At 42.2% G+C, this 25,568-nt stretch overlaps 2 protein-coding genes and 1 long non-coding RNA gene across 5 annotated transcripts in view; 1 reads left to right on the plus strand and 2 right to left on the minus strand.

Moving 5' to 3' along the window:
• Positions 1-1,700: 1,700 nt before the first annotated feature.
• On the minus strand, positions 1,701-4,065 carry LOC122783982 (lysosome-associated membrane glycoprotein 5-like). The gene is made up of 4 exons (XM_044048985.1): positions 3,887-4,065; positions 3,063-3,241; positions 2,510-2,641; positions 1,701-2,169 (listed from the first exon to the last, which is right to left on the minus strand). Exons 1-4 carry the CDS (start codon positions 3,945-3,947, stop codon positions 1,810-1,812), a joined length of 732 nt encoding a protein of 243 aa, XP_043904920.1. The 5' UTR covers positions 3,948-4,065; the 3' UTR covers positions 1,701-1,809.
• A 3,279-nt stretch (positions 4,066-7,344) lies between these two features.
• LOC122783981 (1-phosphatidylinositol 4,5-bisphosphate phosphodiesterase beta-4-like) overlaps positions 7,345-25,568 on the minus strand; it is a 61,863-nt gene continuing 43,639 nt past the window's right edge. For 2 of the 3 annotated variants that reach the window (XM_044048982.1, XM_044048983.1), the window contains exons 8-40: positions 25,346-25,425; positions 25,196-25,249; positions 25,025-25,106; positions 24,818-24,918; positions 24,301-24,358; positions 23,306-23,414; positions 22,309-22,519; positions 22,099-22,192; positions 21,837-21,916; positions 21,654-21,738; positions 21,477-21,567; positions 21,286-21,381; positions 20,897-21,033; positions 19,977-20,066; positions 19,749-19,893; positions 19,388-19,472; positions 18,781-18,905; positions 17,609-17,660; positions 16,961-17,063; positions 16,580-16,744; positions 15,063-15,267; positions 13,921-14,009; positions 13,575-13,728; positions 13,439-13,488; positions 13,069-13,134; positions 12,491-12,606; positions 12,009-12,084; positions 11,742-11,917; positions 11,528-11,629; positions 11,378-11,435; positions 11,062-11,148; positions 10,553-10,589; positions 7,345-10,089 (exon numbers count right to left, since the gene is read on the minus strand). In XM_044048982.1, the coding sequence (XP_043904917.1) occupies positions 10,013-10,089; positions 10,553-10,589; positions 11,062-11,148; positions 11,378-11,435; positions 11,528-11,629; positions 11,742-11,917; positions 12,009-12,084; positions 12,491-12,606; positions 13,069-13,134; positions 13,439-13,488; positions 13,575-13,728; positions 13,921-14,009; positions 15,063-15,267; positions 16,580-16,744; positions 16,961-17,063; positions 17,609-17,660; positions 18,781-18,905; positions 19,388-19,472; positions 19,749-19,893; positions 19,977-20,066; positions 20,897-21,033; positions 21,286-21,381; positions 21,477-21,567; positions 21,654-21,738; positions 21,837-21,916; positions 22,099-22,192; positions 22,309-22,519; positions 23,306-23,414; positions 24,301-24,358; positions 24,818-24,918; positions 25,025-25,106; positions 25,196-25,249; positions 25,346-25,425 (3,336 nt within the window). In that variant the 3' untranslated portion in view covers positions 7,345-10,012. The remainder of the gene's footprint in view (positions 10,090-10,552; positions 10,590-11,061; positions 11,149-11,377; positions 11,436-11,527; positions 11,630-11,741; positions 11,918-12,008; positions 12,085-12,490; positions 12,607-13,068; positions 13,135-13,438; positions 13,489-13,574; positions 13,729-13,920; positions 14,010-15,062; positions 15,268-16,579; positions 16,745-16,960; positions 17,064-17,608; positions 17,661-18,780; positions 18,906-19,387; positions 19,473-19,748; positions 19,894-19,976; positions 20,067-20,896; positions 21,034-21,285; positions 21,382-21,476; positions 21,568-21,653; positions 21,739-21,836; positions 21,917-22,098; positions 22,193-22,308; positions 22,520-23,305; positions 23,415-24,300; positions 24,359-24,817; positions 24,919-25,024; positions 25,107-25,195; positions 25,250-25,345; positions 25,426-25,568) is intronic. The other variant, XM_044048984.1, reaches the window with a different exon arrangement.
• LOC122783984 lies at positions 11,142-21,183 on the plus strand. The gene is made up of 5 exons (XR_006362123.1): positions 11,142-11,330; positions 16,932-17,059; positions 17,856-17,991; positions 19,261-19,340; positions 20,273-21,183. It is a non-coding gene; the product is annotated as an uncharacterized LOC122783984 (long non-coding RNA).

Here is a 25,568-nt window from a genome sequence, read left to right on the forward strand (position 1 = left end):
ACATCAAACCCAGGATGAGAAGGTGCGGCTTGTCCTGGAAAGTGCTTTTTGAAGTAGACCCTGAGGTCGATCACAGATTTACCGATGAAGACATGGAGAGGACACGTGTCGCCAAGCGAGAGAGAAACGTATGAAGAGGCGAAACGCTTGGAAAAGCCTGCCAGATAATTGCATAAGTAGCTTAATGTAAATTCTTACACAGCTCACTTGAGCATAAAAACTGTTTTTATACCATTCTGTACCGTTTTACGTAAACTTTAAACCGAGGTTGGTGCCTTTTGACTATGCTCAAATTCCATGTAACTAAACGGGTATGCTAAAAATAAAACACTTTGTTGTTTCATAGTAGTTATTTGTTTTTGCAAATGAGCTCCTCGCTTACCACTGCGCCACTGAAATCGTCATATTTTGCAGTTTTAAAGAGTTGCCTCTCATGTGTTCGGTCCAATCACATGAGGAAATGCTGTAACGCAACATGAGTTTTTCTACTGCGACAATGGAAGGGAATGTGTTTTGTGAAAACACATTGTGACAATCTTCTTAAATTTAGCACGATCTTCTGTGATTAATATTTTTATAGAGTGACGTGTGTGTGCTATAGCAGCTTATGGCAGTAGAAGTCATTGCGGTCCGCTGCATGCAGTTGTTGTGAGAGTTGTGGCCTGTATTAAAGTCAGCTGAATTGAAGATAACATTTCTACAAAGCTTCTGCACCTGTTCGTTGATATCCAAAGATATCGCACACAGTTTGGATAGTGTGGCAAATCATGCATTTTATTTAGATTTTCCACATCTCCATTTGAATATAATAAAAGAAAACATAGTCCCTCTGTGGTGAGTTCACTGCCTTTTGCTGTGTGAAGCTGAATTTTGGATACCACCACCAGATAATCAATACATCTCATGCACGTACTTGTCAGGAGCGTCATCATCTAAATCACTGTCCACAGTCCTTGTTTCTGACTTAATTGAAACCACCTCTGCAACCTCAGCCATTTATAGTCATCTCAACGGCCGCAATAGTATTACATAAATGTTTTGATCAAACCTCTGACGGCAATACGAATATCAGTCATTATGAAATCCATATAAGAATTAAAATAACATTGAATCACATGTTGACAGTGATGGGGAACTGAACGGATTGAGCAGCAGGATTAACAAAACCTTGTTGTTTAGCCTGGTCTGGAACTGCAAACAATAAATTGCCACTGCAACAGGCCACAGCTGATGGTACGCAATTTGTATTGTATGTTTTTCATATGAGACGGAACTTCTCGTGACTTGCTGTATTTTTTCAGTCTGTAAGTTATTGGATTTTGTAGAGGTTTAGCGTGAGCCGTCATTAGCCGACCGAGAAATTGAAGTGCATCCAAAATGATCCTACACAAGTATGTTCGCTGCTTGCCTTTTGCTCAAAGATTGTTCTGCCGGGACACTCTTATATTGCACATGAGCTTCAGCAAATTTGTTTCCTCTGCATAGAAGCACTCTCTTACTGTCTGGAAAATTCGCCATCGTAATAGAAATCAGCCAAGGTGCAGATGCACTTGGCTTTTAAAGGGAATGGGAGATAGCACTGTGATTGATTTATTCTTAGTGACACCCAAACACTCATATTATATTTAATAGGCTAAACACAATCCCTTTGAACAATACACCTGCCGCTGTGATGCAATTAATGGTCCAGTCCTGTGTGAAATCAAGATTCAATGTAATATCAATATTCATATAAAATTTTTAGTGAATGATTTGGATCTTGAGTTACCACCAAGATCATAAACAAATGCGGCAAAGATAATAGAAACATTAAACCCTATATTGAATCAATAATAATAAAAATAACAATTGTATGTGTGGCAAATTTGAAATGAATAATAACGTGAACCTGAAAATCGTGTGAGCGTGGGCACAGCTCGTGTCTGAACGTGGGCGCAGTTCATAATTTCCTGCATGAATCAGCTGTGATTCCAGCTGCATGTTAATGTGAGATGAGCTTGTTGCGACCAGTGCAGGCAGGATAGAAACGTGCTGAGTGGCTACTCTACACATGGGCTCAGCGGGAGACTCACGGTTGTATGCGTTGATGAAATGCGAAGTCTCCGCGGTGTCGTAGATGAACTGAACCCTGGTAATCTTCCACACCTCGATGCCCTTGTCACGGAACTCCTAAAACACACACACACACGTGTCACACCGGGCTTTTCTATACTGCAGGTTGTCCCACACTCAGCAGAAAATAAAGGCCAGGATTTCCATTTACTGATAGGTAATTAAAATGACTTCATATTCATCTGCTGAGTCACTCACCCTTAGTGTAACCATTCACTAAATGTGTATATCTGTCTTAAATTTGGATTAATTAACGGTTCATTCAGTTTTTTTGATCAGTAAAAATTGACTCAATGTGATGGTACAATCTTAAAATGTACATATGTGTGATGAATGCTGATGGATTGTTGTTTTTTTTATTGCACATAACGGTTTACTGTGCGTTTTCCTCGCCCACCTTAGTGAAGTAGATGCGGAGAGTGTAGGCGTTGTTCTTCCAGGTTATGTGGATTTCTGACTCTGTACTCCCGCATTTCCCCTCGATTTCTGCCCCGCGGGGCAGAGTGAAAGCCGCCTGCTCGGTGATCAGCTGCAGACAGAGAACAAACACGAGAAAATGTTGACAAATATGGATAAATAATGGACTGAAATATCTAAAGTGAAATATAAAGTTCTGATAACGACATAGGTTTCACTTTTCATGATGGTGCGCTGTAATGCGTCGTCAGCATTTTCCGCACGACTACACACTGCAAAATTACTTTAGAAAATGCAGTTTTTATGTAATCCAAATACATTTCTATCACGAGGGAGCAAAAGCGGTCAATTCAAATTAATGTTAAAATACTTTTAAATGTAAAAATGTATATTTGTATACCAATGCGACCACGTTTGACGTCTGCAGCACAAAGTGACATTTCACGCAGATTGCACACTTGAATTGGCCTTTGCCTTAATTCTTTTTTTAAACGGTTCCTATGTGTTGAAATATGCACAGTGGGGCTTCTTACGTCTATCCCATTGAGCGCAAGCACGTCATATGGCACAAGGAATCTCACGGCGAACTCCACCATCAGGCATGTTGTGCCGTTCTCCCGCACTGCGAAGATGGCTTTGTCCGGGTTGTCGGAAAGACCAGACAGGTTTTCCCCTTCCTGCTCTGCCAGCACCACGGACAGCGCCAGCACACCTGCAGCCCAAACCAGGAGAGAGCCAACTCAAAACTTGGAGGTGGAAGGGAGACCGCAAAACGTGCAGACACAGCAGAAACCATGGCATAAAGGGCCAGACTGAGTTTAGCTGAAGGTCTGCCACATCTTCACATCACCACTGGTTCTTCACAGCAAAGTCAGAAGCTGGTGGACATCACAGGAGAATGACATCTGCAGTATCAGGGGAAGAACAGCGCCCAGTGGGTCTGAACAACGTTACAAAGTCTGATTCCGTTTGAACCACTTATAAGAGTCATATGACGAGGAAATGAGGAACGTGCCAATTCACAACCACACGCACACACACGTTATTGTACAATATTCTTATTGAGGACACTCATAGTCATTCCATAGCCCTTTACCATAATCTTAACCATTACAACGTAATACCCAACTCTGTCCCGAAAACCAAGTCTTAACCCATAAACAGCCAGAATGTGATGACACGGCACATTTTCCTCACTTTCACAAAATGTCCTCGCTTTCTTTTCTGTTTAAGTTTTTTTGTCCTCACAAAGGTGTATGTACAAGCACGCACGCACACGCGCACACACACACTCACTGCAGTAAGGAGTCACGACATACGCGCGCACACAGACACACAGACACACACACTCCCTTACCGAACACGGTGAGCAGCAGAAGTCGGGCGCTCTCCGTGGTGCTGAAACCGAGTCGTCCCATCTCTGTCGGCTTCCCCAGTGCAGAAAAAGGAGCTAAATGTCCGGGCAGCTTGTGCTGAACCCACGGAAAGAAAGAGGGAAGAAAAGAGGTGGAAAGGGAGGCGGGAGAGAAAGAAACAGAAAAGAGAGAGAGTGTGTGTGTGTGTGTGTGTGTGTGTGAGAGAGAGAGAGAGAGAGAGAGAGAGGAGGGATGCCTCTACTCAGCGCTCAGAAGTCACGCTCAAATCATCGTGAATGCAGCAAAAATGTCCCCAGGTTTAACGTGAGATCCGGGTGACGTTACAGAAGCAGCCGGCACCTTGGAGTTCTGGATATCCGAGCCGGCCTCCCTCCCCAAGGTTGACAGGTTGTTAAACCAGTGAACGCGACAGGACTGCGCTCCTTCCACACATGAAAGAGAAAGTCCATCAACTAAATGTGTCTCTTGTAAGAAAGGACTCGCCATGCGCTGTTTGTTATTCCCGCAGTGCTGTAGTCTCCATCTCTGTGGAAGCAGCTGTATGGGCTGAAACGATCTGTGGAGGGAAACGACGACAGCAACCCCCTCCCTCCCTCCCACTCTCAACTTCTGCGACGAGAGTGGGTGAGGAAGACAGCTGCAAAAATCCTCTTTATCGTTAAAATCTTTCGTAATCTCGCCTTTTTTTGTATGAAGACAATGTTGTTGCGTTTGCCTCCAAGCTTGAACTGTTTCTAAACGAATCTTGAATATAATGAGCAATTTCACAAGTTGTGACAAGAGCGAACCTGCAGTTATACAAATAAATACATTCCTGGTGTGTGGAGAGACCAGATAGTCCAAACAGCACTTGCTGTACCCTCTATCAATCTCTTTGTCACACACAGAAACATTGCTGCCCAACAGCATGTTCATTTTATGCACTAGATTCAGATTTGATCGCGTAGGAAATCTAAGAAATCAAAATGACACAGATGTGTGAAAAGTACAACACAGCACAGTAAAATGCTACGATGGCACATCACCCCTCCACCCTTGATGTAACCCCCACCTCTTCCAAGAGGAGTGGCAAAGGCTGCTTAAAACCGACGCAACCATCTATCCTGAAACGAGAAGTTTCATGACTCTGTCGCTGCAGTAGCGTGTATTTCAGACTTATAGAGTTGCTGCTTCAGTCTCTCTGTTGGTTATATCTGGGTTAAACGTTTGGTGGAATCAGGTCTAAACGCCACACTGATGTCCTGAGACTAGGTGTGGATACGCACAAACACTTTTACGCACGGTGCACTGTGGCTTTTAAGAGTTTGTCATTTTGAAATTAAAGTCAAACTCGCACTTGACGGAGCTGATGCTGTCGATGCTGGGTTTGCTTCCAACCTGTGGATGTTTATTACTTTGGGGGAAAGTTTCAGATCGCGGAATTCGACCTGAAGTCAAAACCGGATCTTCCTCCGAATCTTTCGTGTCTTTTTGAAATTCCGGGGACGTGAACCGACGCAAGAGCTTGTTGCTCAACACTGAAAAAGTCGTTGTTGAAGTGGCAGAGGTCGGGCTCAGTTGAAGTGGCTCAGCTTTGCACGGAGACGCGTCGCGCCTCCTCATGGTCCTGGATTTACGCAAAGGCACCAATGTGCGCTCCGGGGGTGTGGGGCTGAGGATACTGGTTGGTAGACTGCATCTTTTTTTGTAATAGCTGTCATGAAACCTGCGCACGCCAAAGTCGAGTAGTTTCGATGTTTCTGTTCCAGATTCTCTCTCAGTTTTAAGAATAGGAGTCAGTAAGATGCCAAGTGCCGAAGGCACATTAAGTTTGGACATGTTTCTGTTGGGGCGAGGTGAGAAGAAAATAGAGTTTTGAGTGTCGCAGCTCTGTGTAAGAGGAGGGAGGCGGTCATCAAAGGTGGTCAGCCTGTCACAGGTGTGTTTATAGGTGGGAGAATGGTCAGGAGTCCGCGAAGGCAGTGTGTGGGTCAGGACTCCAGAGAAATCCAGCTCTTGAAGAGGCGAGGATGAACAGTCATTCTCTCTTTCAAACTCCTCTATTGAGTCCATCGATGGTAACCCACTCTTTGTCCTAGGCCGTGTCTGCCACGTGCACCTTTGAAAGCGTATGCAGTCTGCATGGCTACATGTTTGGAGAGCCTCAAGTTTGTTCGCTAACTGTCCAACTTTCTTCTCAATCGTGTCTCTTTCACCACCATTCCTCAAACCAAGTCGCGGCAGAGCGTTTCTCTGAGCGTCACTGTCACACTCGCGGCTCTTCTTTGAGTTGTTCGTGAGCGCAAAGATGCACTCAGTGTGGCCCAGAAACTTCGCCACTTCAACAGCAGAGTTTCCAACTTTATTCTGCCTGTCAATCTGAAGACCCAGTCTCTTGAAAGCTCTCACCAGAAACTCAACCACGGCAGAGCGACCTGCTACTGTGGCGTACATCAGCGCAGTGTTGCCCCAGGAGTCTACGACCTCGGGGTCTGCGTTGTTTCGGACCAGGATCTTCACAGCATCCAGGTAGCCTTTCTCACACGCGTGACTGAGCGCAGTGCGCCCGTCGCCGTCTCGACAGTTGACGCGGGCGCCTCTCTGTAGCAACAGCTCTACAAACTTAGAGCGCGCCTGGGCGTCAGGTAGCAGCACAGAGGAGATGAGGGGCGTCTGTGCGCTCTCTGTCCTGTAGTCCACGATCTCACCATCCAGCGCGTCCAGAACAAACCTCGCCAGGTGGACTTTATCCTTCGACATCGCCTCCAGGAGGATCCGGGTGCCCGTCTGCCCGCTAGACTCACCGGGAGCTTTGTGCATGATTCTGAGATGGCGTTTACGAGATAAATGTCATGCCTCTGTAGTTAAGAACGAGTTTGGAAATGTCTCCATCCCAAAGATTTGTGGTAAAACAAACCCATCACCTCCGTTATATAGTGAAGAGGGAAGCCGCGCGGTTGCCTGGCAACACAGACATAATTACTATGCTCTGTTTGCCTTTCTAATGGAAATACGCCGCTTTTAATAACAATAAAGAGCAGGAGCCGCCTGTGTTCATGAGTGGTTTGGTTTATGGAGCCACTCCATACATGTTGAATGTGATTAGTCAGCAGTGGTCATTGTTTAGTCAGTAAGTATGTGGGTGGCGTGTGTGCGCGCGCTGCGCCATCGTTGTTGGCAACAAATGCATTCAGTGCGACTCAAATTGAAATGATAATAATAAAGAAGATCAAGTAGAGACTGAAGGGAGAACGATTGTTGGAATGAGGAGAAAAAAAACATTTATTCTTCCTTAAAAATTGTTCCAACACAAGCACTGAATTTCCAAATATTCTTGCCATGGCAGTTATTTATTTTTGTGTTTAAATAAAACGTTTCCTGCCCAAATAAAGGAATGCATGTCAAACACCAATAGAAAAATAACAGAATAAGAAAAACGCAAATGAGCCACATGCTTCAGTCCCATTTTACACCTGGTTTTATTGGTACACATACTATAAAACAGTATTAAAGGAGCTGGATAACAACAGTATTTTCATTGCTATAAGTTCAACAAAGTTCAACAATACAATATAAATACAAAAACGCGCACAGAATGGTTTGTTGACAAGCTACAGTTCATATAGAAAACAGAGGAGATACAGGCGAACCCGAGGAACTTAAAATCAGTGACATTGCTGTGCAAAAATAATCTGCTTTTTAGACAAACTAGAGAGCTAAAGGTTACATGTAATCACACAACATAAAACATTCAACTAGTGCAAAAAAGCCTCTAAAAACATAATCTTAAACTACACATATCTAATATATAATATATATTCATTTATATATCTTCATATAAATAACCCCTTAATTTGGCATTTTATCATTCATAAAATAATTTAAACTTCCTACCAGACACAGAGTGGCACATATGAAAGCGATGGAAATAAAGTTTAAAAGCACTTTTTTCTTTTTTACTCATTTATCTAGATATGTGGTGAGAGTTTTATACTGTGTTGTGCGGTGCATTAAGGGCAGACTGGGAAAAACAAACAAGAAAACCCAGTGGTTGAAAAATGTATTTCCCCCAAAATCTCCAACAATCTCCAATCTATCCCCAAGCCCTTGAATGACAGAACACAACTGGTCAAAAAGTAAATGAAACTACATACATTCCAGTATATACAAGAATATCCCCTCTACCCTTTAAGTGGGTTACAGCAGAACAATAATAATAATCTTAACAAAATGCCAAAATACCTCAAGGTGCTTTTATATCCCCACATTTCAGTGTGTTGTCATATCAATAGAATAATGTGTTTTTTGTCATTTGGTTGGTCTTTGTGTTGCAGTATAATTACCTGGCTTGGTTTTATGTGCACAATACAACAGTACCCACAGGATTAGTTTATTTATTTCCACATCATATCTCTCTCCCTGCAGCAGCAGCTTTTGTGTCCAGCAGTGCTTTGGCTGATTACAGCTTCTGTAGTTTAACAAAATGCTGCTAGCTTTTTTTCTTTCTTTTTTCTAAAGGAGGCATTGTGGAACATGAGGGGGAAATAGGCCTCATCTGAAATCCCCTGTGTGGATTGTGTAGCAGCCATGTAACGGGTTTTGTTATAGATCTGCTGTAATTATTGTGTGATGTCCCCTGACCAAAGGTGAGCAGGGACACAATGAGAATTTAGGTTTCTAAGGTGAGAGTCAGGAAGCTATTAAGGGGGCACTTCATTATAAGTGAGTGGGAGACTGACAGGATTAGATGGCACTGACTTGTGTCAGCCCAAGTTTTTGTTTGACGGTGAAATGCCAGTCAGTTAAAATGAGGAGCTATTACAGCTGAATTAATTAGTTTTAATAAGTATGGATTCAGTCTGTTGCCAGTGTATTACAGCTTTTGCTTGATTTGATTAATGCACGTAAGTTTCTTATTCTTCCTGAGCCTACTGGTAGATGTTCAGTTCATTTGCCTTTGTATCATTTCATTGAAGGCGTACAAATCCACAGGGGTTGGTTAGTATTACTGTAATACTTTAACCTATACGTTTATCAACTAATACTGGAAAATAGGTGTTACATTTGTTTATTTGCATAGTACACAGGGTTTCAAAGTCCAAATTAGATGTATAAAATATTAGATTAAGATTTTTGCAGTTGAAGACATAAATCGAGCAAAGTAATTACTGTTATACACCACTTTAAGGTCACGTGAGACACCTATTTCGTAAAATCTCAGGTACATCCTCATGTATAAGGTAGAAATCTGACATAACACCATTAATCCTTGCGATCTCTTTACAGACTTCTGACTGCACACAACAATAAATATTGCAATTTGATTAGAGTCCTTGCACTGTGCAGTACACGGGGGTCTAACAAGTCTACTGTAACACTGGTCAACAACAAAAAGTCAAACACTTGTTTGTGAAACTTGAACTTGCATTGTAGGGTTAAGTGACAGAACTTTGTGTCTCCTTCATACAGTAATTTCTTTTAAAAAATACATTCTTACTGAAATACAGAATTCTAGTACTGCTACATTTTCCACATTGTTATGACGGGCTGTTACGTACAAAGTGCTCAGGACAGGACTGGTGTGTAGCATACAGTGTATTTCACAAAGTTTATTCATTTGTGCTGTAAAATGACAAATCTTCATATACTCCTCCCCTCACCTAACGCAGTACCTGGAGCAGTAAATTGTGTACTGACTAAAAAATAAAAGTACAAAAAAACAGGAACAGATGCCCACTTCAATCTAACCCATGAGCGAACACGTGTGTGTGATAGAACATTTTGATTAACAGACGGTGGAGGAGGGTATGCGCCTGACTCTGTCGCTAACTCTTTAAAATAATCTTTTTTTTTTTAATAAGTGGTTGAATCCCAGCAAACAGTGGTAAGCACCAGTGGCTCAGTGTAATAAAGTTAGTGGGTGGGGAACAGTTGCAGAGAACAGGGAGTGCAGATGAATGAATAAAAACAATGGTGGAGAAGACTAACGTGTATGTGTGTGTGTGAACATGGCAGAAAAGAACAGAGACAGTGATGAAGGCAGGGTTTTTGTCTCTGGTTGTAGAGTACTGTCCACGGTGTGTGTGTGTGTGTGTGTGTGTGTAGGAGTATACATGTGTGTTTGTGTCTCAGTCGCTCACACCACTGTGGCAGGCCTGCGGTCCATCTCCTCCTCCAGCTTCACCATCTGCTGCATGTCCTTGGCCTTTAAGGGACAATCAAACACGTTACAATTTACATTAAATGTACACACACAAGATCCGCTAAGATGTCACCTACTATAAAAGCTAAGGATTACGAGCTGGAGTGAAAACACAGTGGAACAGGTTGTGAGCTGGCTGTTTGTGCTTAGTAATAGCTGGTGAGTCATGGTGATGAATGACACAAGCTGCTGGTTGGCGCAGGCGACACCCCGAGAGCTGCAGACTAAAAAATGAGAGACTGGGATTGTAGAATACAAAAGGGAAATGAACCACTCTTCGTAAAATGGTTTACATTTTCTGATGGGCTTGTCATATTCTTCTTCTTGGCTTTACTCAGTGCTGCTAACTGCTGCTCATTGCAGTAACGATGGATTTCAATAGGCTTAGCAGAAAACTGAGGTGTCAAAATGAGTAACATGGGGTGGCAGGGAAAGAGGTGGAGTTGAGTGAGATGGAGATGCCTACCTTGAACCCCTTTGTTTGCATGGTGTGATTTCAAAAGCTGTGCCAGAAGAAGCAAATCATAACAAACATGAATATGTAAAACAAGTACAGGTGACAAATGACAAAATAAAAGGTTGAGATGGAAACATGAGAACTCCATACTCTGTGATGGTAAATTCTTAGATATGCACTTAAGTGTTTACTCCTTGGAGCACCCCAGCTTTGTTTTTCAGCAATACTGATGTCACTTCCTGTGAAGCAAATCTAACTACAGTTTACATCATATCCGATTTAAAAATAAATACATAAAAATACAGTCATTTTCTTGGAAAGAACTCAGCTAGAGAACTGCAGAAGTCCCTTGCCACTAGTCCTGTTTATACTTAAAAGGCCAGTGGAACAAGAAAGTTCATAAACAGATGTTCAGTTTATGCAGGAAATTAGTTCAACGAAAGTTGACATTTCAATGAATACAGAGTTCTTTCTTTAAAAACAAACTCAATCTATGGTACATCAGCAGTGATTTGTACCTGCTCATTGAACTTCTCCAGTTTCTCCAACTGTTCTCTCTGGTTTTTCTGTAGCTGCTCCATCTCCTTCTGTTGCTTCATAGCCAGCTGCAGACACACGAATACAGAACCAATGATGAGTTACTTTTTATTCATGGACTGAAATTGTAACTTTTACAGTCAATAGCTGTGTTATGATTCTGAAAAGGACATGTCTTGTTTCATGGATATAGATTGATGGAACTGCCATACACTGGAGGTGCAGCCTGTTAACCACGCAGGGATTAAAGGTAAGAATCTCTAATGTATTTGTTTAAACTACTAAACTAAAACCCACCCTCTTTCTTTCATCCAGGAACTTCTTGGTGTTGCTGCTATTTAACTCCCTCACTCTCCTAATGAATGAAAAGAGAACAGGTGTTTTAGATATCGTGAGACAGTCATCGCGTGATAATTCAACAGTACATTTTGTGTCCGTGTGACCCACCTTTCTCTCTCTGCCTTGTTTTTGATGCTCTTGTCCTGGCTGATAGCTTTGCTGTTTTCCATGGACATCTTGGCCTGGCTGGCACGCATCTCTTTGCTTTGCCTAAAATTGTCGAAAAATACGACACAGTTTACAGAAAAACAACGCGTTTAGAGACCGCGCTTGTCGCTGAAGGCAGCAGAAAGGTAACCGATGCTTCGGTTTAACCTCTCACCGTTCATGGATGAGTTTGAGCTGCACGGTCTGCTGCTCCTGAACAGTGGTTAGGAGTTTCTTGAGGTGTTCACATTGCTGAGTGACATGGCCGTCCTTTATCTCCTGCTCCTCACTGCTGTGACTGCTGCTCAGCTCCGACCACTCTTTGGTGTGCTGCGCTGTGATGTCCTTCACCTGCACACATACACAACAGTTAATTCTCCACAGCTATGTGGAAAAGGATGGGTGGTTTTTGGGATAAGACAGGAAGTCAGTGAAGTGTGACCTTGGCTTTATGATCAGTGAGTAGTGTTTGAATCTTATCTTCTGTCTCCTTCTTCAGCTCTTGACAGTTGTTTTCACTGTAAGGAAAGCACATAAGTATATGTGACAATCTAAAATATAAACATCTGTGATTATGAAGTATTTAAAGTTTGCATGAGACCAGTCTCTAGCGGTGGGGTGGGGGGCATCAATACAGTGAAATATTGCAGTATTATATTACAAATAAACAAACCTTTTTTGTGGATTAGCATTAAAAAATCTATTGAGTTTCAGTCCACTAGATGGTGCCACATGCTCACTCTCACTAGACGTGTTGTGTGAGTATATCGCAATATCGTGATAATATCGTGGCGTCTCTGGCGATTCCCACCACTACCAGTCTGGCGGCTTCCATTTAGCCGAATCTATCCTAGTTGTGTGTATGACTTCATCTAATTTAAATTATGCTATAGAACCTTCTAGAAGTACTTCTTTGTCACTTACCCACGTTTCTTGATGGCTTTTTCTAGTAGTTTCTCCAGGGATGTCTTATCCTTGTCGTGCAGAGACACCATCTTTTCCATCTGACCACAGTGAGCCTTCTGCATTGTATTTTGATCCTGTTGAAAAAGAAAAAGTATCATCTGCATCAAGAGAGGCAGTTTTAACTAGTATCAACTGAATATTTGATGATATATTGAGTAGTAAGTGTGCAGTCTGCTAACAGATGGGTCTGGCCTGGATGTGATGATTATACATGTAGTACAAAATAGGATTTAACACCGTCATAATTAATCAGCCACTGTGGTGTCTGGGATGAGCTCTGGTCAAAGGAAAAAGCAACTTTAGCAAGTCTAATTTCATATGAAACATTAATTATGTGGCTGCACAATCTGTGTGTAACGGACAGATTGTGTGTTTCTCTTTGTGTGTGCAAACAAATACAGGGATGAAGCAGATGAAAGGTGTAACCGGCCCCCTGGCTCAGTTTCTGTCCCTCTCAGCATCAATTACCGTGCAGAATAAGCATAAGCCTCTTTCGCTTCGTGAACAGACAGGTCTGCATTAAATCAATCACCAACCTTCAAATGTTTCTTCTTTAAAGCACCAAGCTCCTTCTGTTGCTTTTTAATCAATTTCAGGTACGTCTGCAGTGGAAGGAAAGCATTCTTAGTTCTCTTGTATACCTCACATAGAAAAGAGCTGCAAGCTCTGTTACAATGGCTCTGTAAAGGCATGTTTATACAAAAGAAATAATTTTAAGAAGTAAAGTTCAATTCTGGCTCAAAATTAGTAGAGATAGCGGCTGTGTAAAAGAAACACATTTGAGTAGAACCATAATAAAAACCTGTTTACAGCAACCTTACATTAAATTTTTTTGGCTACTCTATATTTGATCATTGCCAACAGATATGCAGCACTGTATTGGGAGTTAGAAGTTTGGATACTGACCTTCATTTGCTTTAATTCATCAATGCTGACATGAGGCACGAGTGCAGAGTCTGTAACGGCAGGAAAAAAAGCCGTAACTGACAGCGTAAGCTACATATGTATGCGTTGAATGTGTATGTTTTAAGCGCGTACATACCCTTCTTGTTTTCTATGTTATTCTGGGCAGCGTTGGAGGACTGGGCCATGTCTGAGCTGGCTTGTGGTGTCACACTAGCCTTCACAGTGTCCCCTTTACCCTTTCCCTTCTTGTCATTCTTTGAGCTTCCGCTGGGAACGTCCGCTATGTCATTCTGCAGCAGGGAAGGATGGATTTAAGTGGAATGTCATGATGCTTTCATTGCACCAGTGGTGATTAAGGAGTAAAAAGCATAGTTGTAGCATTGTAGTAGTAGTTTTTTATCCTGTCTATTAGAAGTCTTCAAATAACTACAGAAGTTGTTGGACTCATTCTCAAGATTCAGGTGTGTGTTTAATGCGTGTACCGTGTCAATGCCCAAAGCTTTCATCTGGTCAGCTCTCTTCTCCGCTATGGTCAAGAACTTCTTTGGGTCAGAAAGAGCGTCCACAATTGCTAAAACACACAAATGGATTAGTTAGTATGAGGAAAACCGACATGATTTGAAATGGGTTGGAAAAATTGTGGTTAGTCAAATGTGTTCAACTATTCCTCATGACAGAGTTTTATTTCAAGCTTACCAAAATCAAGGTACATAATTCAGCAAAATAAAGTTATCTGAGCAAAGTCACTTTGAAGAGTGATCTCTGAAGTATTTAAACAGTATCTAAAAAAGTAAGGCAGTGTATAAAGTGTTGATTCAATCCCTCAGCCCCTGAACAGTATCAGAAAATCTATCAACCCTCTGCATGAACAACAGCCTCTTAATGCTGAGAAAGTACACTAATCAATACTGGAGTAGGATCTTGTTTAAACACACAGCTTAAGGATTTTATTTTGAAGTCCAATGCTGCATGTCTGTTAGGGAAGTGATTCTGGCAGCAGCAGCTCTTACAGCAGAGAGCTAATGGTTACAGTAATGGTTCCTCAGTGTAAGCCCCGTGGCTTTATTTAATGACAACTCGATTGCCCTGTTCATTTGTATACTTCTGCCTCTTTTAAAATGCAGATTCACTGTCATCATCATTTGGAACATCATACGATGTTCAAACAGCACAATGGAAAATGAAGAGAAGGCTATTCTGCTTTTGTTTCTATTCTCCCCAAAGGCAACAGAGGCTCCGTCCTCATCAGCCATGAATAAATTGAAGCAGTAAAACAAAGTATGTGGATGTGAAACAAACCTGTAATCAGGGTTTCCACAAGTTCTTAAAACATCTAAATCAAGGACATTTCAAAGAATCCCCAATTACAGATTAAGGCTGATCACTAGTTTTATTATGATAGTAATTAGTAGGCATCACAGACAGTAACTTAAAAGAGGCATGAATCTCATTCAGGGATAGCAGACTGGTCTCTAATGCAGGTGCAGAAAGAAGCCCATAGCTGTAAACACTAATTAAGTTAAAAAACATTTAGTATTTAAGTTTTTTACTGACCCAAACTTTAAAAGGACTTGTTTAATTCCTTAAATTAACCTCTGTGTGTGTGTGTTCCTGTTTTCCTCACCTCCAAAGCCGTCGGGCACGTAGGTCTTGAGGATGATTTGGCAGAAGATGGTGGGCAGCGATAGGGGTTTGTTGCCCTCATTCCTCAGAGAGATGTGGCGGTAACCAGCCTGTAGGCCATCCAGAGGCAGGATGCGCTGGCCAATCAGCTTGTTGTTGTCATCATAGACTGCAATCCGCAGTACTGCAAGATCTGGTAAAATCACCTAGGAGGGGTGGATGATGGGAAGAGGGAGGATGGGAGGGAGAAGCAACAATAATTAAAATAGTCTTAATAAAGTACTGGGAGACGAATGTAGGCAGAAGGTGCAGACGTCGGTTAGGAGTTGGTCTGATTTGACAGTTGACAAGCAACGTAATATTTTGCAGGCACTGCAATTAAACGGCATCATTTAAGGCAAAGGTCAAGGATGAAACTGCAGAGGACACCATTAGGGGACAGTCAGACTGTGACAGCAGAGCAACACGCGGCATATCTGGGACTGAAGACCGTTTTCATATCCAGTACAAATCCAGAGAGTGGAGTGTATCTTGTAGAGTGTGTGTAACGTGGGTGCGTGCACACCCTTGGACAAAAAAACAAAAAAACAAGCATCTTAACAGGCCTTGTGTGTGGAGATAAGTAAACGTGAGTGGAGGATGATTAATACCTAGACAGAGAGGACGGTAAGAGATAAGGCCGAAGTATACTCACTGGGGATAAATGGTTGAAAGCACCACTGGTGTGTAATTTTTAGTAAACAGCCTTGCTGATGCACTGTGTGTGCGAGTGCTGCTGCTGGTGTGTATTGTTTGTTCTGAGTCATCTTCTTGACAATGCTGTGCATGCATGAATGCAAAAGGTGTGGCAGTATTTCTGTGTAGATGTGAGAGTCTTGCCGGCAGCTCTGCTCATGATGCCCCTCTGTGATAGCACTGTGTGTGTGTGTGTGAGAGAGAGAGCAGAGCAGAGCAGCACTGCGGCAGGCTGTGATTGATGGTGTGTGTTAGAAAGCTGGAGTCACAGTCATGGCTGAGAGACTCCTCATTCTGCTGAGAGCAGCACTATTGCTTGCAAACTCGCACTCACTGGCTGACCACATCTCCCGTCTTACTCCTTTTCTTTCTTTTCCTCTACCTAATTGTTTTTTTTCCCGTTGTCCCTTTCTTCCTGCTGTCCAGAGTTGCTTCCCCATTGTCTGCGAGTCATGCATTTGAGTCCAAAAGTGACAGTGATGTCAAATTTTGGAACTTTACTGTAATTATGTTCTTTCTATTTGGTTGTTGATTTTGCAATTGAATTATCCTTATTTCTAAAATTATCTCAGCTCCTTTCCATGATACTACGTCTGTGTCTTAGTACGACCACATTGTCTATTTCCCTTTGCTTCTTCCTCCTGTTGTGTTACCGCTGTGCTTTCATTGCAGTGCAGACAGCCTTCGAATGTGCGCTGCACATTAATTTTACGTCACTGTATCCACTTTCTTCCCCTGTCGCCCCACCTCTGGTTAAACCAGCTCTCTCTTCTATTTCACTACCTTTCTGAAGACGAAGGGTTCCTCGTTGTAGGCAGGGTTAAGCCCATTGTTCATCACCATGCGTGTGCGAAACTCTTTTCTGATGGTGTCCGTCGGCAGCCCGTACATGTCCACTTCAACATATGTGCCAATCTTCTTGTCTGACAGGAACTGACCAGAGAACACCTGACAAAAAAAGGATTATTATTTATTTTCCCCTGTAATTGGAGCTTCTTTTTTTTTGATCCAGCAGGATTATAATAGAGTAGCAACTGCATTTGGAGTAATCAAAATTGAGTTATTTAGTCATGGGTGTGTAATAAGACATGCACTTTTAGTGGTTTTGTTGAAATAGTGATTTTTCTGTTCACAGGTTTTTCTTGATGACTTATAAGAGCTGACCTGTACACTGCAGGTTGCAGCAATGACACCATCCACGGGTGTTTCTGAGAAGGGATCAAACATCCTGTCTGACCGCCGCATGAAGTCAGGCTTCAGCAGGTACCTAACACACACACACACACAGGAGATAAACAGAGGGACACCCACATACATTAGAATTAATCTACTTTGAAGATCAAATGGGGAACAATGATGTAAAAATTAGAGTTACTGATATTATTAAAATACTTTTTTAGCTTCAATGATCCACTGGAATTAAGGAGATACTAATGCTTTGTGTGTGGGAGTTCTGTGATAACCAGGGGGCCATCATTGTGACATTAGTCATGATGGGTTTCTGTAAAAGCCCTCATCTCCCCACATATGAGATTTACAGCATTAGCAGTTAAATCTCTGCCCTCAGGGACAGTTCTAGAGCAAAGGGACAAAGACAATGGTGAAGCAACGGAGAAAATTGCAGAGAGCCTCGGAAGCAAATGAAGCTGGCTTCTTCAAAACACTCGTAGGCTCTCGGCGTAGACGGTAGCAACGGTCGCTTCTGGCAACCGCTAATGAGATGTGACAAGCTTTAATTGATGAGTTTTAGAGATGGGCAGAGAAGTGAGGGATAAGAATGAGTTCAGGACACTAGTCAGAAGCTGTTCTCACCCGCAGGAGCCGTTATACTCAAACTTTCCCTGGTTCAACTGCATGGCGAGGTCTGAGAGAGAGGAAAAGCAGAAAGAATTAGTGGTGTTGACACATATCAGGTTTTTGTATCACACAACATGGAAAAACAAATGACTTAGTTTTCATGTATTTCTGTGGAGCCTTTTCTTGGCAGAAGAAAGACAGGCATTTTCCATTCCCCTGACATCTGTTTTCTTTCCTCTAACTATTTATCACTCTATCGCAGATGCTCCACTTCTCGTGTGACCCCCTCCCTCTGACTTTGCACATGCTCTGCTCCCAGCAAGCCATATGGTCTGAACCCTCTCGCCTCTGGCCATGGGACAGCAGCTGTTTTACAACAGGCGTCACTCACTGAACAGGTAAGTGGTAAAGGCTGTTATGAGTGCATGCATAACCTGATGCTACATAACATCATGCAGAGACTTTAAGTCACTGGCCTCTACTCATAGTGACAGTGTGTTTTTACTACCCATAGTTTTGAAGTCACAAAGTGAAACCAGTTTCCTCTCTTTCTATCTAGCAAAAATCTTTTAAACACAGTCCAAATGGAGCTGGCTTTTAATTGGGGAAATAGCCAAACACACCCCTAAAACTGGTAAACATCATCACAACAGAGCCTACCGAGTTACATCTCCACCCAAATGATAGACGTTTGTGAACAGGACAGGATTCAAAGGTGAATAGACTTTGTTTGAGTTTCTTAAAGAAGTTGCTGACTCTCATCTACAAAGCTGAGAAGCCTTCAGGATGAGAGTGTTAATGTCTTCAGGAACCTCAAGCAGTTGCTGTCGTGAAACACAGAATGTACACAGTAATGACTTAAGTTTAAGATGCACTTATCTGAAAAGCTTTGACCATCTATTGGCATAAGAAACCAGGCAAGTGTTGAAGGGTGAAACTACCCTTTGAAATAAATCAAAACTGGATCTTCAAGGTCAAATTGTTCTTAATCTTCATATATCTATATTAGGCATTGATTAGTGGCTCCATGTTATTCCAGATTACACATGCATAATACATGTGAGGTCAGAAGTTCACCGTGTGCTGCACTTGCTTAGATCAAAGGGTTGACTGAAAGGTTTGCGTGTCTAAATGCGCGTGTGTTCGTGATACTGAGGTCAGAGGTCCCATGTTGCATGTTGCGGTACCTGGGGTCTGGAAGTTGAGTGAGACCATCTGGCAGCCTGCGTTCCAGAAGATCTGAGGCATGTAATTACTGGAGTCCACCCGACCTCCTTTGGGGTAGATACGGCTCATCTGACGCTTGTTGTAGCTGCACTGACGCTCAGGAAATTTTCTTTTTTTTTTCAAAAAAAGACCACAAGAGCATGTCTGTTCTAGCACAGTTGTATGGTTTGAAGTGTATCTGCATCAAACTGGCTGTAGGACTATTTTTAGTGTGAACAGCTTGGGTCTTGCAGTCCCTTTGGAGAGCGAGAGAGGGGACATATGTGTGTGTGGGTCAGACCAAGTCACAGTAGCCTCCAGAGGCTTTAGTTCCTCTGCAGCAGCAGAGTGGAAACAAAATATGGCTGAAATCATCAGCACTTACCTACCATTGAGTCTTATTTCAGTGACCTCATCATTACACCTGCTAATTGTTTCCACATCTGTGTTCTTTTTTTCAGCTTCTCCACAATGGATCATCTGCGCTGATCTTGTCTATCACTCATGTCCTCCTTTGCTCCTCACTATCCCTCCTCAACACGTGAGTAAATGTGCATGTGACTGAATTCACAACAGCTCAAAGGATACTTGACAAACTCTATGGCATTAGTCTTCAGATAACCCAGGCCAACAGACTCGTTAAAAGACGACATGTTATGGTGGATGTTTCTTTCTGAGAGAAAGAGGGGGGGAAAAAGATCAGTTAATTCAGCTTAATTTATTAGGCATTAATGTTTTTGACTTAAACAAACAAGCAATTGTCAAGTTAAGTTTCTAAAGTCAAAACGTTTACATTAGCTATTTAGCTTTTGATCTAAACTCTTAAAATTCTAAAATAATATCCAGGATTATTTTGGATTAGAAAATAATCTCAGGTCTGTTCTAAATTACTGGATGTTTAACAAACAATATGATCATAGAAGAAGCAAAGGTGGAACTCAAAGCTCACCCTCGGCCACATCAAAACTCTGGAACTTGACAGGCTGTGCGTAGTTGACCATGGCTGAGAGATATGGGTGGATGTTAGTGGTGGCTCCTACGTAAGTGTACTGAGCTATCAGAGCCTCTTCAGAGTCTTCAGCCTCCTCTGCAACCTGCATAAGACAGACGCTCATTGTTGTAAAACAAATGTGTGGATCCATAGATGAGCAGCGATTTGAGGCAAATGTGTACTTGCCTTCTTGTTGTTGTCTTGATCAGACACTTCAGAGATGTCTGTGACGTCTGTGGCTTCAGAAATCTCTGTCACTTCATCATCGCCAGGTGCCTGAATACAAACATTGCCATGTTAGTTGCATTTAATGTAATCATAGATATTGTAAAAGTGAAAACTTAACACAAATCCAGTTCTCAAAAAATACAGCCCAACAATTATTAACCTCTAATGATTTTATTTGATAAATATGAGAGTGAATTTTTCAGATTTTTATGCGCCTCATTGTAATTGGTGTTTACTTTTCCCTTTTTTTGCAGCGGGTGATGCAGCAAGAGATGATTTTTTTCACCAACTGTCGCAGGGGATGCTGTGCCCTCAGCTGACATGGGGTGATAGGTGGGATCACAACCATTCACTTGCACAGTCCCCATATTGCATAAATATGGAGTTTTAGGAATAGTTGTTTGTATATGTCCAGGTGTGACCCACCTAACTACATGCAAAATGACCCTTGTTCAGACCGGGTCTCAATCCCAGGTCTTCTTGCTCCAAAGGCAGGTGTGCTAACCACTACACCAACTTTATTTTTTTCCATTTGCGCCCAATATTTGGTGTATCAACCAGATTCAGTCTTCAAAGAACATTTGGCTCAAATGAGACGAAAAAGGCAGCCAGACAGTTGGCGTAGTGGGTAGCACACTAGGCTTTGCAGCAAGGGTCATTCTGCATATAGTTAGCATATTGGTAGCGGGTTACACCTGGACAGTTCGCCAGTCCATCGCAGGGCTACATAGAGACAAATAACCATTCACTCTCACATATTGCACTAACCCAACAACATGTGAAAGGTAATTTGTCACTATGTGGTCCAGGTGTGCCTATGTCAGCTGCGATTGGCACACCTGCAGTGTGTGTGATGGTCAATCCAAGGTCCAACCCACCTTCTTGATACTGTTGCTGTCTTTCCTCTTGCTGACAGCGTTACTCTGGGAAACATTGTTGGCTTCTTTCTCACTAATTGCCTCTGACAGACTCGGAGCCTCTGAATTCAAGTCCTTATCTTCTGCCTCTTTTTCTCCTGCACACAAACACATTATTAATAGTGTCATATTTGTTGAATTCTTCCTTTACTGTGTACAACTGAAGTTTTTTGACATTTCAACACTTTTGAAATGTTTATTCTGTAAATATCAGTTACTATGAAATCTGATTAAAAGCTATGAGCGACTTTGCAAGTCCTGTCACACTTTTTGATAAGTTGTGAGCTGCATGTGCAGCCGTGTGAAAAACTGTATTCACCATTTCACATTCAGTCAAACATCCACCTCACCGTTCTCTGTGTCGTCTTCATTCTCCTCTCCCATAATGATGGCAGGAGTGTTAGTCTCTCCTGCTTCCATGTGTTTCTTAAAGGCCTCTAGCTGCTCTGTTTGGACAGACAAAGACATGTTACAACACAAGAATTAAAGTCAGAGGCATTTGATATATCTAATTATTCACTAGGATGAGTTATGTACATACTCTGTTCCACTTCAGGTTTCAAGCGTTTGTTTTTGATGAGGATTTTACGTTTGAGATCGTTTGGAGAGGGTAATGGGCGTGCAGTTTCAATCTGAGAACATACACATACAGTTAAATAAGATCATCATCATCATCCTCTTGTAATAAAATACTGTTGGATGAGATCAGAGTATTCACCGGATAGTTCTCCAAAGGCAGTTTGAGGAGAAAGTCCCCAAAGAGCTCATCACAATATTTAGCCATCTTGTACTGCTGTGGTTTACTGGTCAAAGAAAACACACACACACACAATGAATAGTGTCCGTACACTGTAAACATTACTGCTAAATCATACAATACCACAGTGTGTTGCACATCTACCTGCAGTGATTTTCAAAAGACAAAATAACAGGGTAGTCTGAGGTGACAAATGCTGTCTCCTTGATGGCTTGGATAACATCCTGTGGGAAGAGGAGGAGAAAAATAAGGAGCACAACAAGGTAGTGGAGCCATGAAAAATGCAATGCCATGCACTCGACACTAGAGGGAGGACACACACTATGAGGAGAAGCGGACTTCCATCAGTTGGGAGTGAAACACTTGAGCATGTACAGCACTGGAGTTTGGGTGAGTGTGTGTTCACCTTAAACAAGATGTCTGTGCACATGGCTTTGCCATGAGTGATGATGGGCTCCTGGTCTTCTCCTTTACCGTCCCAGCAGTCCAGCTCCACACATCTGACAGGAGAGAAAACACACTGCATACATACATGGACCCCCTAATGTACACACAACATAATGTACATGCATATTTAATAGTTATAATGCAAACAATGTGTGTCACTCTCATGTACCTGCATCCAGACAGCAGAACCTGCCGGTACATCTCTACTGAGGACTTCCCTCCAAACTGTCGGCCTGTCAGGTAAGTGTTGTGGGAGGAGCTGATGAAATAGTGAGCCAGTGGCTGGTCCATCTCCTGGTACAGCTCAAGCCTGTCCAAGAAAACCGGAGCGTTTTCATCTGACATCAGGTACCGACAGAACCCATCACTGGACATGAGACCTGTGCGAGAGAGGGGACAAGAGATTGCTCAGTTGGTGGTTTTAAACTACACTCCTTAAATTCTAACTATTATGATTAGAACTATCCAGAGTTTGCAAATATGGGGCCATTTACAGGAAATAAGGTTAGGTTTGAAGTCTTCAGTCTGAGGTAAGCATGTGTGTCAGGTCAATGAGAAACATGTGCAAATTTAAAATGCGTACACATCTGTGAGTCTATATAACGTATAAACGTTTGGCGTATTTCCACCAGCTCTACTCGCCACAGCACGACACTAAACACTTCCATTGTATCAACTACACATTATTTAGCAGACTCTAATCATTGGGATGCTTAAGTGCTGAAATGTGTCTAGATCTGGGATTGTAATCTCAGTCTGACAGTTTTGGTGATTCTCGAGTTAAAACTGAGCTAATTCTGAATTCATTTTAAAAACCTTTTTCCAGTGGCATTTAATAGATTATATTTCAACAGTGAGTGAATTTAAATCTAGTAACAAAAAGTTGTTAAACAAGTCATGTCTATATTGAAGCCAATAGTTAGACCAGTATTTGAACTTTTCAATATAGTGCAATATACTATACAATTACAATTATACTATTACAAATGATAACATTTGTTTTGTCATAAACTGGATATTTACATTTGAAATAAGTTCAAAATGTGACTACTTGACCAGACATCAGCAGAGAACTACATATGCCAATGGTGTGACATACTGCAGTTTGACAGATACACAGGCAGATGGCAGCAGAGCCTACAATAACCACCTCGCTCCCTTTTTACCTTTTTTCTTCAGCTGCTCATCTCTTTCATACTTGTCAATGATCTGCATGGCTCTCTTAGGATCATAGAATGGGAACAGAATCTCATTTAACCGAGGGTCACGCTGGTTCTGTGGAGAGGACATGCACAAATACATCATCCACTGGATCAAACACAAAACATCCTTCACTGACAGAACAAGAGGTTGGTTTAAAGCAAAAGTACTAACAGCACCCCTGTTTCTAAACGTCCTTTTTTTGACTAAGAGAAATCTTAAATTTGCCATAACAACGTGATCAGGGCTTAAAATAAAAACCACTTAAATCGAAACAGGATGCAACAAACATTACCTCATGGTCAGATATGCACAGGAAATCATGAGCCAAACAAACGGATGCAATCGATCAGTTCAAGGTAGAGAACTCATACATGTTGGGAGGGATTCGAGGCAGCGCTACATTAGCGAAACAACACCACTGCCCACTCTATAAGTAAGGTGAGAGTGGATGTAAATAAAGCTGTGGGTCTAAAGGCGGGTCCAGAGCGTGAGGCACAGGACTGACCATGAAGCAGCGCACACAGGACTGCGCAGTGGACGGACCAAGCAGGGTTTTCAGCTACAAAGCCACAGACCACAGACAGACAACAGGAAACAAGATGAGCCAAGCAGGAAGCTACGACAGGACGAAAAAGCTCTATGCTCCCGTTGCCATAGCAACACCAATCAGAAAGGAGGAAGGCAAGCCACGGTAGAGACGAGGAAGAGGATGAGGGTGGGCATGCAGAACGGGGCATCTGGTTGAAGTTGCCCTTGCAGGCTGACCCAAAGTTCAACATTCTGTCCGTCTCGTTAATGGAGTTTGAATGAGGGCCGGCTGATGTGCAGTCCAGGCTGGAGGGCAACTTCCACCCAGAGTGGGGGGGGTGGAAAGCAGGGATGGAAAGCAGGAGAGTTGCACACAGGGTCGCGGGCAAGCCAAATACACAGAGTAGTTAATGAATGATAAAGAGCTTACTTCATTCAGAAAGCTGACTAACTGGTCTACAGTTAAATAATCAGTTTTGTTCCCATTGCTGCAAAGGAATTAATCAGGAAAAAACAAAACAAAATGTTATGCTTCTTATAATAGACACCCTCACAGTCATTCACACAGTCAGTTAAAATTAGGCAGCAGTCTTTAAAGAGGATAACTGTTAAATGTCACACTGTTTAGTAACAATATGTTAATCAAAACTCTTTTTTTGAATATCATTAGGGTTGAACATAATTCATGTTGAACTGTGGAAGCAGGTTAGGCTGTCCAGACATCGTTAGTGCAGCAGGCGCAGAAACATTTGTTCTGATTATTTTTCAACAAAATGCAGCGTCTCACACTTGGGGGGGGGCGGGGGTTGGGGAGTGGCTATCATTGTTCTGTTAAGCCACATGGTCACACTGGTACAGGGGCAGTGCAGGGCTACATGTGTAAGTTGTCTGGTTGGAAGATTTATTATGTTTGTGAATTATTAAGACAAGTTTCACAGGGGACTCACATTTTCTTGAAGAGTTCCTCTATATCTGTGCGAGGACAGATCTTCTGTGTGAGCGCGTAGAAAATGTCAAAGGTGAAATCTGATGGCTCGATCTCGTCATTCTGAGGGCCGGAGACAAGTGCGGCATTAGTTATCATGACAACTGTGACATGAGTCACAAATAACATCCCATCTGAGCACTACAGTGTCCACTCAGTGTGCGCTAACCTTTCCACTGGGAAGGCCGAGGTCCTTCAAAGCCTGAAAAATCCCTTTCTCCGTCTTCCCCGATGCAAACGTCCGAGTAATACTACGAGAGAAGAAACAGCTTAGTTACAACTCAGAACAGCGGAATTATAGTAGTAGATAATAATATCAATAAATGATGTTTATTCTCACCCTCTTACAGGGATTTTCCCATTCACGTTGGTCACAAAGCACATTCTCATCCAACTGAAATGAGAATCATCACAAACATTTACAGAAAAACTCAAGTGAAAAGCACTATAAAGACATGTATGTGGAGAGTGTGCGGCAAAATGCACTCACTGTTTCTTCAGGCAGGTCATTGGACAGACATTGTTGGCCTTACTGTTGTGAATTACTGATCTCAAACCCTCAATCCACTTCTGCAAAACAAACACGTAAAAATATTCAGATACACACACACTGACTAGCAGAAGCCGACATACACACAGCTACAAAGAGAGTGTATATTGTGCTTAGAAGTGAGTGTCTGTGGGGAAATAAACACAAGAAAATAAATCGCATT

This window comes from Solea senegalensis, linkage group LG17 (genome assembly GCF_019176455.1).
Source record: "Solea senegalensis isolate Sse05_10M linkage group LG17, IFAPA_SoseM_1, whole genome shotgun sequence".
NCBI lineage: Eukaryota > Metazoa > Chordata > Actinopteri > Pleuronectiformes > Soleidae > Solea > Solea senegalensis.

What these genes read in the sequence shown, in the direction of transcription:
- LOC122783982 (XM_044048985.1), bottom strand. Translation starts at nt 3,947, where the DNA reads ATGGGACGACTCGGTTTCAGCACCACGGAGAGCGCCCGACTTCTGCTG. An exon ending in TCTGCTGCTCACCGTGTTCG is followed by an intron (nt 3,242 to 3,886) that starts GTAAGGGAGTGT and finishes TTTGGGCTGCAG; the next exon opens with GTGTGCTGGCGCTGTCCGTG. An exon ending in TTGCGCTCAATGGGATAGAC is followed by an intron (nt 2,642 to 3,062) that starts GTAAGAAGCCCC and finishes CTCTGTCTGCAG; the next exon opens with CTGATCACCGAGCAGGCGGC.